This window comes from Cynocephalus volans, chromosome 4 (genome assembly GCF_027409185.1).
Source record: "Cynocephalus volans isolate mCynVol1 chromosome 4, mCynVol1.pri, whole genome shotgun sequence".
Classification (NCBI taxonomy): Eukaryota; Metazoa; Chordata; class Mammalia; order Dermoptera; family Cynocephalidae; genus Cynocephalus; species Cynocephalus volans.
The window spans coordinates 165,336,787-165,349,549 of NC_084463.1; the positions used below are offsets into that span (position 1 = coordinate 165,336,787).

Consider the following 12,763-nt stretch of genomic DNA (forward strand, 5'->3'; position numbering starts at 1 on the left):
TAAGCGACTTTGGTGATGGAGGGAGATGTTTCTGCACCATGGGTGCAGACAGGGAGGTGCCCGGAGGGTGACAACTGGAGGGCAGCCCTGCCCAGCCCCAGGCACAAGTGTGGAAGGCAGCTGAGGATTCTCTTTCTGGGGTGAAAGGACCACCATGGGGAGGGCGAGGGGAGGGGAGGGACTGATCCTGGAAAGGCGTAAAACAACTGGGTCACCAGGAGGTGCCAGAACCCACATGTAAAGTTCAAATCTTACAGCAAACTAACGAGTGTGCCGATGCTCCTTGGGGGCAAGGCTAACCTTCAAAACTCCCAGGATTTTCCTTTCTCCTTGAGCTGTCCACACAGGCCCAATGCAAACGCTAGGTGGGCCAAAGTAGATGTTTTTTAGAAAAAGATTACACTGTGCTACTTTCATGACTGATGACCCGGACTTGTATCACTTTACAAACGAGAGGACTGTCTCAGAGAGAGCTGGTGGCAGACCTGAGGCTTCCATTGTGACTTCTGACTCTGAACATCAGCCCCTGCAGCCGAGTCACGCCTGCTGGGTGTACTGGGCACACGGTGATGGCAAAGGAACATGCAGGCAGAGAAACCTGTGCCACCCAGCAAGTGGCTGTGCACCTTACACATGGGATGGGGACCTGCAGCCCTTGGGTGACATCTAGGGCCATCCAAGGACAGGTGGCAGCTTTGAGTTTCCAGAAGTGCTCTTCAAATGATGACCCAGACCTGCCACGTTCAGCTCTTGACAGCACCCACCCTGGTGAGGGCGGGAGACCCTCCCCAGCCCCTGCAGCCCCCAGCTCAGACGGTAACCTGTGACACATGGGACTGCACTGTCTGTGCAGTCAACCATCACGTCACCACCCTCTAATGAGCTTGGGATCTGCACTGTCATCTGCTATTCCTCAGTTTTGCATTTTGAAATGTTTTCGGTTTTAAAATACTGAAGCTTCAACCTGTATAACCTCAGAAGTGGCCGCGGTCCCCCTCGACTTGAACGATTCGTGAGAGCAGAAACATCTACAACGTTGCGAGATGACCCTGCAGACATACACACCCTCCAGCCTAGAAACTGCCCAGGAGCCTTACGGTTGTAGGGAACGGCCAGGATGTGCCTCCACAGGCACCGACAGGAAGGGGATGGCAAGTGGGGCCTGTGGGGCCCGCAGCAGGAGGGCACCAGACCCTGGGGTGCATGCACACCCGTGTGCATGGGTGTTCCTGGGTGCACCACGTGCCCTGGATCGACAGCCGTAGGAATCGCACGGTCGGGTGAGTGGTTCCTCCCACGAGAGGCAGCGTCGATGGCCGTAAAAACTGCTCTTCCCTGTAAGGCTGGTGACCTCGAGCAGGTTCCTTAAAAACCATCAATTCAGGAGGCCCAGATAGGAACCAGCATGTGGGAGAAGGCTTTAACTGTGCTACGGCTGTAGGAAACAACCTCACTGAAGGGGAACGGGTGACAAAGGGCTGACCTGAGGAACTCTGGCAATGAGTGGAGTCTGTAAACTAAATGAAGTCATACTGGATCGTAACTCAAGTCTAAAGTGAATACCCACGAGTCCACCTGAAGTGAACAGGTGACTGAACAGACAAACGCAGGGGGAGGGACAGATCTCCCATGAGGACGATTCCAATCACTTCTGCAGCGGCTCTGCCCCCGAGGAGGCCGAGTATAAGCGCTGACCACCCACGGTGACTTCCAGACACAGTATGGAGACAGAGGGAAAGAAAGTGACTTCACAGTGGAGACACCTGAGAGACACGGCAGGTGACAAGGTCAACATCAGCAGCAGGTGATCGAGTCAGGCTGATGGTGTGGACCCCGGGCAGGACAAGATGAGAAGGCTCCTTCACCTCAGTGGTCTTCCTCCCCAAACCCATGGCTCAGTCTACGGAAGACAGCAGACAAATCCCAGTAGAGGGACATTCTACAAACTGCCTAACTGTGCAGGTCATCATAAATAAGAAGTGTCTGGGAAACACCAGGGAAAAACCGAGGACATCCGAATAAAGTACAGGCTTTCAGTTCACGATAACGTGTCAATATTGGTTTGCTAATTGTGACAAATGCACCACACTTATGTAAGACATTAACGATGTGGGAAACGGGGTGTGGGGACACAGAAACTCTGTGCTATCTTTGCAATTATTTTGTAAACCTAAAACCGCTACAACACAAAACGTTTATTTAACAAAACACCTCAAAGCTCTGGTTGAGGGTAACGGGTTTAATGTAAAAATGCAGCTGCTCACAGACTGGCAGAAAATATTTGCAGAACACATATAAAGTACTTGTATCCAAAATACACAGATAACTCTTACAATTCAACAATTTTTTTAAAAAAGCCAATTAAAAGGTGGGCAAAACAGCTTCACAGACACCTCGCAAAAGAAGATATACAGACGGCAAATAACCACACGAAAACATGCTCGGCGTCGCGTCCCTGGGAATCACAGGTTGAAGCAACAGCGAGATAGATACCTCTGCACAATGGTCAGGATGACCCGATCCAGGATGCTGGCAACACCAAACGCAGGGGAGGATGTGCACCTGCCGGCTGCCCGCGGGACCCTTGTCACACTGGTGGGGATGCAGAAGGACGCAGACAGTGTCTAGCCAACTAAATGCCCCCCGACCACGGCATCCTACAACTGAGCTCCAGGGCGTTTCCCCAAACGAGCTGAAAACGTGCGTCCAGTCCACACAGAAATCTGCACGGTGACGTTTACGGCAGCTTTGTCTGTAACTGCCGAAAACTGCAAACAACTGAGACGTCCTTCGGCAGGTGAAGGAATAAACGAGCAGTGGAACCTCCAGCCAATGGAATATTATTCGGCACTAAAAAGAAACAAGCTATCGAGCCATGAAAAGACACGGAGGAACCTTAAGTGCGTATTACTAAGTGACAGAAGCCAGTCTGAAAAGGCTACATTCTGTATGATTCCAACTACATGACATTCTAGAAAAGGCAAAACTGTGGAGAGGAAGAAGGAACGGGTGAGCGCAGGATGTCTCGGGCAGTGGCACTAGACACCAGGACACAGGGCAGTGCGATGGGTGAAAACCCACAGAAGGTACAGCTCCGAGAGCGAACCCAGCAGAAACCGGGCACTTAGTTATTGCAACAAATGCACCGCGCCAGTGCAAGGCGCAGAGAACAGGAAAATTCGGGCAGGCGACACGGGGACTCTGCACTTTCTGCTTGATTCTTCTCTAACCCTAAACCTGGCCTGTACCTGAGCCCAGGGCATGCTCGTCTGCTGCTCCTAGCCTCACAGGACTCCTACCCCGTCTGTTCTTTCTGTGCCATGACTTAATGTATTCTATCTTCTTCTGTCACGTGCACCCTTATGAGCCAGCCATACCCCTTCTGGAATGTGGCAGGGCACAAATAAGAAAAATCCTGAAATAATTAGACACAGTATTGAGCTCTCACTTAGAAACAGGTCTCTTTGTATTAGGAACTGTTCTGCCAAAGGCACCCGAATACACTCATTGGTGGCAAAGGGAGTTATTTTCTCTGCAGTGCCCACGCTGCTTCACTCTCACTGGGTATTCTGTGCACCCTGAACCCTCTCAGCCTGATGTCCACGAAGTCTAAACCATGTTCAAATTGTCCCACATTCCTGAGCACTATTATTTCTGGGGGATTTATGCAGTGACTCATTTGGGGGCTCAGGAGAGACAAGAGACATGGACCACCAGGCATCGCAGCAGCCACTTCTGCACCTCAAGCCGATGCTCCGTGCACAGGGATGCAGAATGTCTGCGGAACCTAATTGGGGCACAAGGGAGCTGGGAAGGGGCTCCCCAGCAGCCCAGCTACAGCAACATGTGGTTGAAACCAGGCGCATCCCAGCACGGGTGACGAACAACTCAACTATGCAGAGGTATTAACTAAGCAGGTAATGAGCGCATCCATGTCCCGGGAACGGGCTTGGTAATTGGATCTTATAAATGCAATCCGCACACACCACAGGTGCTCTGCTGAGTTAGGCTCAATAAAGGAAGATTCTATTTTAAACTTCTCATCAAGATGTTTAAGGAGCTGAAAGGTGCTTCCACTTCACTAGCAAGCCCTCCTTCGTCGCGCCCGGGCTTCTCTTAAGTTTGGAAATCACAGGGTGAAATAAAGGCACTAGATGTGCTTGAACTCAGTTTGTCAGTTTTGCTTACTTTTCAGGGCTCAGAAACAGCACTAGTCTCATCCCAGAGGTGCCTGTCACAGGAAACCAGCCCTGAGCCCCTGGTGGGATCGCCTTACTTTTCATATGACTTCATCGTCATTACTTAATAAAATTTACATTTAGTACCAGTGCCAGACAGTTGCTTGTAATGACACGGGCTGTTTTAAACAGGTCATTCCACTGGGACTTAATTATCCCTTTCAGTCACTCCATCCAGAGGGCTGCCCGCCCCCCCCAACCCCTGCCCACATGCAGCCCCGACACGGGGACGCAGGTCTGGGTCTGAGCGTCGTGGCCTTTCCTGAGCTTAGGAAGGAAGCTGCTTTCAAATCTATGCACAGGTAATGAAATCTGGTTTTCAGCCAAATTCTACCGCTTGCCAGGTGGCTTTGAAAAAGTCACCAACCTAGTGTGGAGCCGCTGAAATAGTGGATGGGAGCAGACTAAGGCTGTCGCGGCCGCTGAGGAGCACGGTGCAGTGTCTGCAATACAAGGAGTTAGGCGGCTCCGCGCTCCCACCTGGGGCTGCCAGGATGTGAGTCGGGCTTGCTGGACCCCAGCCAGGCACAGCATGGGGGAAGAGAGACCCTTTCATCCCGGGGAGGAAGCAGGGGCCCCCAGGACCCCTGAGGGCAGGTGAGCCCAGACCCTGCCTTCCTGGCCGCTGACTCGGCAGCTGTCTTAGTTCAGGCTGCGGTAACAAAGCGCCAGAGGCTGCGTGGCTTGTAAACAACAGGCATTTATTTCTCATAGTGCTGGGGCTGGAAGTCCAAGATCAAGGCACCAGCAGATTCGGTGTCTGGTGAGGGCCACCCCCTCTCGCTGTGTCAGTCCTCACAGCGAGGAGGAAGGGGCAACGGAGCTCTCTGGGGTCTCTTTATCATGCACTAATCCCATTCATACGGGCTCCACCCTCATGACCTAATCCCCTCCCAAAGGCCCCACCTCCTAATACCACCACCTTGGGGCTTAGGATTTTAACACATGAATGGGGATGGTGGAGGGGGGCACAAACATCCGGTCCATGGCAGCCACCTTCTGCAGCTCCCAGAGCTTCAGCCTGCTGCACACACACAGAGGACCTGCTGCACACAGAGGACCTGCTGCACACAGAGGACCTGCTGCACACAGAGGACCTGCTGCACACAGAGGACCTGCTGCACACAGAGGACCTGCTGCACAGGATGCAACAGAATTAAGGGATACAAGGTTTGCCGAGCCCCTGGCTCACTGATGGAGCACTGCAGGCTGTCACTCAACTGCAGCTCTAATTATTAAGTGACCTTATTACTGGTAGGAGGGACGTAGTACCAGTTTCCCTGGGACCAACCAAGGGGATTCCTGGAGTGTGGACCTTCAGTGCTAAAACCATGGCAGTCTCTGGAAAACTGGGACACACTGGTCACCCTACAGATTTCCTGGAGGCAGCCCACCCAGCTGACCCCCTGCTTTTTACCCTCTGGGTCCAAAACAAGGGGAGAAGCACATCTGCTGAGCTTCTGTTGCAAAGCAGGCTCTGTGGTCAGTGCTGACAACGACAGGCACACCTTGCCCTTCAAAGGCGCCCATGTCCTCGCCCTGCAGATGTGATCGTCCGATGTAGGAGACGAGGAGGTGGAAGTTCAGAGAGGTTCATTAACCTGGTTAATTCGCACAGCCACCTGCAGATTACTATGCGAAAAGCCAACCTGAACAGGCTACACGCACTGTATGATTCCAATTATATGACATTCTGGAAAAGGCAAAAAAAACTATGGAGACAGTCACATGATCAGTGGTTGCCAGGGGTCGGGGGAGGTTGGGATGAACTCGCAGAGCACAGGGGATTTTTAGGGCAGTGGAACTGCCCTGTATGACACTACAGTGGTGGATACGAGTTATTTTACACTTGCTAAAACCCAAAGAACATACAACACTAAGAGCGAGCCCTACTATAAACTGTGGATTTAGTTACTAACAATGTGTCAGTATTGACTAGTCAATTACAACAAATGTACCACACCCAGGTCACATGTTAACAGTAGGGTAACTGGGGGGGGGGGGGGGGTTAATATGGGAACTCTGTACTTTCTACTCAATTTTCTGTAAACCACAAACTGTCCTTAAAAAAAAACCCAAAATCTTCAAAACGGGGGAGGGGAGGTCCTCCTCGAGAGAAATATTAACCACTACAAGAAGAAAAATCGATTTAGAAAATTCCCACTTGGCAACCACCAAGTGAGACCTGATTGAGTTATTCTGTTTGAAATTTTCAAATTGAAAATAAATAATTTCTGTTATAACCAAAAAAACCCCAAACAACTAAGTTTGACTCATTCCATGATGTTTGTTCATTACTGGGTGAGACTGGGAAGGGCTGTAAGAAAGGACGGGTCCGCCCTCCGAAGCTGCGCGTTCTGCCCCCAAGCCCCAGATCTGAGGGGTCCTGGCCCAGGCCCTGGTCCTGCTGGCCTTGGCCTTGGCTGGACACACGGAACTGTCACGCGCGTATTTACAGAGCGTAAATCACAACAGCGGTTTCTGTTTCTTCTCCGGGTTTGGTCTTTCTCATCAGGACACTAGCCCAGAGGCAGTGGTCATGGAAGACAGCTGCAGGGTACCTTCTCCACGGCCAGCGCCCCCACGTCGCTTCCACTCGGCTCTGGGAGAGCAGTTCCAGGTCCTGCTCTGTCTGGCCATTCCTTAATGACCTCCGCTCCATAACTGCTCATGAGCGTGGAGGATTCTAAGCTTAATTACGACGGCAGCTGTTATAACTCCAGGCAGGGCCGAGAGCAATAGCCACATGCCTCAGTTTCAAAATAGTCCAGAGTCTATGTCAAGGGTTTTTACAGAAGCAAAGTTACGGTCTGTTCTGGAATGACGGTCATGTCAAAACCTTTGAAATCCAGAAGACATCAACATTTTGGAGAAGGCAGCCGTGGGGAGGCCTGGCTCACGGCGAGAGGGGGCCACTTAGAGGGGCAGTGCCGGGAAGAAAGGGGCAGCCCAGAGGGGACCCCTCACCTTTCCCTATGCCCACCAGGGCAGGGCGAGAGGGGCAGGCCACACTCCCTGGGCCCAGTGCCCCACAGTCATCCAGAAACAGCCATGGGTATTCTCCCCAAGCTGGGAGGAGCCAAGGCCAAAGGCTCAGCCCCAGGACAGAACCCAGGCCTGGCTGACAGTCACCTATGAATGCTCCTGAGGCCTTAAGTTCAAGCTGAGGAACCCACGGGTCCACTCACGTTTAGAGCTGAAGTGCCGGGGCCACATCCCATTGCCCCAGACAGGAAGGGCTCCTGCCCCTCCAGAGTGGGGAGCCAGCGGGAGCACGACGCGGAGGAGAAGCCGCCCACACCTGCACAGCGGGAGAAGCAGGTCAGGACAGCTGGAAGGCCAGGGCCCTCCTGAGGGCGCGGGAGCCTTCCCGTCAGTCCCCTGCTTCCAGAGCTTCCCTTCCCTGTGCAGCATCAACACTGGGCCTGCGCTGTTGCCCCCTCCCCACCGTGTACACCCTGTCTGTCCCCAAAGCGTGCACTCTCTGTATCTCCCCTTCATGCAGTGCTGTCTGCTGAGGTCCCAGCATCACAGCTGCCATCAGAAGCAACGCAGTCCCCTGCTCTTATGCTGCTCCCTGATAAACGTGAGAGACATGGCAGCCCACCCAGTCCTCAGACAGGCACCCAGTGCTGGATCAGCACCGATGTGGGTCCCTCCCCACAAATGACAACAGTGCTGTGCTTTGGTTGACAAATACATGTACTGTGTGCTCAACAATTTTGAGGAGTGACACCTGTATATGTTGAAGGCACTAACCACGCAGGAGCCAGGAGCAGGGCTGGTGTGTCCCCAGAGGAAAGGGAGAGAGGTCTCCACTCCCCTGAGTCCTAGAGGAAAGTTCCCTATCCCAGGATAACATCCCTGGCTGGGCAGATGCCCCAAGTTGCTATGGAGACTGTCACCTGTGCCACGTCAGTTCCCCACAATGACCCAACCTCTGCCTGCCACACTCAGCTGGTGTCCCACTGGCATCGGCTGGGGACAGTGCTAATGCTATGCTGCACAAGACAGCACCTGCTGCAAAACTATCCAGACCAAAACGTTGAGAAATCTCACATCGCAGGACCAAGAGCCTGTGCTCTTCTGTCCTCACACTCCAAAGGAATCTGGCATCCAGCAGGGGGAGTAAGATATTTGCGTGTACAGAAGTGTCTAGAAGATGTCAATACCAGAGACGGAAATGAAGTCCCACGGTGGTTAGACATGTGCATCACCGGACTGGAAGCCAGTGAGGTCGGTGTGCCCAGGGCCGGCAGGTGACAGCTCCATACATGCATGACACTCGTTCATTCACTTTTCAACGACAACGCACCCAGCACCTGCTGGGAGCCTGGCCCCTGCGAGATGCTGGGTTAGGTACCGCGGTGAGCAGAACGGGCTCAGCCTGGTGACTGAGCAGTGAGTCTGCATTTTTAAAAACCAAATAAACCAAGTGAAATGTAAATGTTGCATTATCACATGTAACCTGAATAACAGGGTGACTTTCCTACGTTTTAGTAAAGTTTTGTAAAGTCCCTACCTCCAGTCTCCGGGTCATGAAAATTGGGGTCCAGACCTCGATCCAGCATCTTGACGATTTTCTCTACCGAATGATGCTGAATGTGATCCATGCATTTTTTCAGATTGGTCTAAATGGAAAAATAAAGAGACAGAAAATCGCTTTACAAGAAATGCCTTCACATGCTACGGCAAAGTTCCTTCCTGGGGTGTGCTCTGGCCTCTTCCACGGATGGACGAATGTTTCAAAACCCCTCACTGCTCACTGTCCCTGTGCTATGGATTTATGTTGTGTCCCCTCAAAATCCGTACGTTGAGTAATCCCCCCAATGTGCTAGTATTAAGAGGCGCAGCCTTCACGGGGTGATTAGGTCATGAGGGCGGAGCTCTCATGAGTGGGTTCAGTGCCCTTGAAAAAGAGGCCCCAGAGAGCTGCCTCGCCCCTCTCTGCATGCGAGGACACAGTGAGAAGGTGCCAGCTGTGAACCATGCACTGAGACTTCACCAGACACTCAATCTGCCTGCACCTTGACCTTGAACTTCCTGGTTCCAGGACTTTGAGAAACACATTCTGTCGTTTACAAGTTACGCAAGGGATTTTGTCACAGCAGCACAAACAGACGAAGACACCTTGCTAAGAGCTACGGGACATTTCTTCGCTTTCCAACGGACGCAGCAGCTGCAGCCCTGTAACTCCCCCAGTTTCCAGGCTCCCCCCAGACCTTCTGACTCGGTGCCCGGTGAGCGAGGCCCAGGGGCTGGTGCTTGTGTCCTCTAATGTCTAAGGAGGCGGCGTCGACGGAGAGGGGATAGGGCAGAGCCTGCTCATTCCGGTTCATCCACTTTTTGGTTAACTCCAGGGCCACATGGGCAGAAACAGGGAAGCCTGGTCACCGCATGGCTCAGGGAGAAGGGAGACACTCATGTCTTACGAGATCGGAACACTGGTAAGTCAACCCTGATGGGGAAGAAGCTTCCCCAAGCTCTGCCAGCCTCATCCGCAGAAGCAGTGGCGACTTCCTGTCCGTCAAGCAGACAGCCTGGGCCATCTGATGCTGACTGCAGCACTTCAACATCCCTCCACCTGATGAGTCTGACTTTTGTCCCTGCCTAACCCTCCACCCCCCGCGCCACACCTCTCCCAAAGCACGCGGAAGAGAACAGCGGTTTTCAACATGAGGCTCCAGGACCCTCAGCCTCCCGACACAGGCTGGTTTCCACCTGAACCTGAATGTTTTCTGTACATTCTGGAACTAGAAGTGAAACAATGTCCCAAAACATAGGACATGCAATTGGTGTCACTTGAAACCTTCACTGCTATGTACTAATCGACAGTTTTCTAAATTCACAAACACATTTTTATCTACACATCAGACAGCAAGTAACCAAAGAAAACAAAAAACAAAAAAGCCCCCATCTTGGGGGTCTCGATGCCACGGCTTTGGCGGACTCCAGGGCTGAGGGATGCACAAGAAGAGCCTGGAGCAGCTCATGCCAGAAAGTGGTCAGTGAGTCAAGGCCAAGGGGCACAAGCCAAGGTGCAGAGAGCTAGGGGAAGGGACTGGACCACTTGAGCACAAAAGTGAATAACGATGACAGATCGGAACCCACTGAGTACAGTAAAAAATCCCATGTCCATCTAAAACAAACAGGGAGACAAAACCAAACCAAGGGGAGCCAGCTGGCGAGCAAGACCCGTGAGCTCACGGCTGCAGGTGCGCCCACCCGGAGGCATCAGGGACGTCTAAAGGGAGCTCTAGGAAGCCCCCAACTCTATCCAGCCCATGTTCCGCAGGGAACGCTACTGGACTCTCTGCAGGTACCCGCATGCGGGGCAGGGGCGAGAGCCTCCTCGCTGTCACGGATGTCTATGAATCGGTGAGGTGCTCCACCCACTGGCCCAGCGCCTCCGCCCTCCCGCTCCACACATCCTCCTCGACCCACACCGCATCGCTGACAAAGAGTACGTGTCCGCAGTGTGAACATTGTCTCTGCCCAGCTGCATGGGCTGCTGGGGCACGGGGGACCACAGTGCATTCAGCAGGGCACAGAGCCCTCCACCTAATGCAAACCCTTTACTCCCCCACTGCCCACCTGCACCTATTACCTCCATGCAGTTTAGGTCAACAGCACCTTAATAATTCTGTACTGATGTGACCACAGTGGAAACCCATCACAGGGCTTCGCTCTGCCACACTGTGCGTCCAAATCCTGCCCTTTTCAGAGCCACTGCCTTCCAACCTCTCTGGAGCGCCCATTGGGATCTGCTCCCACCCCAGCTTCACGGAGCGATCCCTGCCGCCTCCTGGACGGCGAGGCCATCTCAGCATCTCAGCAGCACGCACCGTGCGTTGTCCCATCCACCTGGACATCCCAGCCCCGCCGCACACCACGCCAGGTACACAGCAGGTGCCCCCAGGAAGGGGAACCCTCTAAAGAGAGTAAGACAAGGTAAAAGAAAAGCCAAGAGTGTGAACATGGCCCGTGCCCTGCATACCTTCGTGTGGAGCTTGGCCAACTGCTTCTCGTCGAGATTGGACTGTTTATACACCCGCTTCTTGTATCGAAACTGCCAGAGACACAGAAAGAGAAAAAAGAAAACAGACGAGTAAACACCTCATGTGGCTGTGCAGGGGGAAGGTCAGCCCTTGCTTGGCTGTTTCACTGAAAACAGGAACTCCACAGCAAACTCTTCAAGTTCTACATAAACCCTGGTAGAAGCACCGCAGGGTCCCCGGCACCCTGAGAATCACTTGTGCCAAGATTCTGCAGCAACCTGGCTACAAAGCCGTGAACAGAAACAAGGGCCACATGAAAGGAAAAAGGACTAGGACCTCCCAGTGGCCGTGCCCGACGGTCACATTCGTTCAGGTCTCCGCTGGCTAATCAGGTGATCACATGAGAAGCTGTCTGCCAGGGTGCTGCTTCCAACACCAGGTTTCCCTTCTCCGTCCTCCGCCTTTATTAAGACATGTGTCAGAAGCCCAGGCCTGTGACACCCCCACCTCCACGCTCTCCTGCCACCTCCACCCGGGACTCCCAGCGGCCACTCCTCCCCTGCCTGCCCTGAACTGGAAGTTACACCTGTGCACCGAGGAGCACGCTTCCTCAGCCGTACTGACTGTGCCCCAGAAGAAGCCACATCGTCACAGTCTGCTCTGCAGTCCTCTAATGCTTCACCTAATAATCCTCCCTCCCCCGGCACCCTGTTCCTTCCTCAGTTACGTGTGTCGGAGGCACTGCAGGAGGTGTGGGGTGTGCAGAGGTGTGGGGGGAACAGTCCAATTCCACCCCCATTGCTCCCCTGTTCACTGAGCAACTTTGGGATGGACAGTTTCCCCATCTCGGCCTCAGTTTCCTTCTCCGTCCCATGGGGATAATACCACAACCTCCCAGAATGGTCTGAGGGCTGAATGTGAGCTTCTGGGCACAGAACAGCACCAGACAAATGCCACTTTAGCCCTCCCTCCCCCACCACCCCTGATATCGTCACAGTCCAAGGAATTTACACCCAAGCCCTGGTGAGCAAAAACACCCCTGGATGAAGCCCACACGCACGGCAGGGAGCGGTGGCCCACCCTGAAACCAAAGGTTCAGCCCCGGATAAAGTTTCCAAAGAGACGACCGCGTTCTTCTTCCCCTGCACTCCACACAAAGGCGGCAATTCAACAACAGACAAAACTGTTTGTTTGCACAGACCAAAACCTGTTTGTTTTTTTTGTTTTTAAGTGCCAAAACAAACCAGGTGTGAAATCAGAAAGTTCCATCTGCGCAGCGCAGGCTGCACGGGTCTTGGATAAAGTGTGCTGGCTGCGAGCGGCACCCTCGCTCTGCCCGCACTGAACTGGTGGCAGGAGGTCCGGGCCCGTCTGGGGATTTCCATCCCTCTGATTCTAGATTCAACCAGGAGCACCACGTTCTGCACGTCCCCTGTGTGGGCACCGCTACGAAACTCTCTGTCTGCATTTTCTTCCTCATCCAGGGCACCTCTGGCCCAGGCTTCAGAAACCACTGAGCATGACGCC

The 12,763-nt window shown here is 53.3% G+C and overlaps 1 protein-coding gene across 1 annotated transcript in view; it reads right to left on the reverse strand.

Moving 5' to 3' along the window:
• SHANK2 (SH3 and multiple ankyrin repeat domains 2) overlaps positions 1-12,763 on the reverse strand; it is a 476,261-nt gene that overhangs the window by 440,463 nt on the left and 23,035 nt on the right. The window contains exons 3-4 of the mRNA XM_063092864.1: positions 11,236-11,307; positions 8,761-8,869 (exon numbers count right to left, since the gene is read on the reverse strand). Of these exons, the coding sequence (XP_062948934.1) occupies positions 8,761-8,869; positions 11,236-11,307 (181 nt within the window). The remainder of the gene's footprint in view (positions 1-8,760; positions 8,870-11,235; positions 11,308-12,763) is intronic.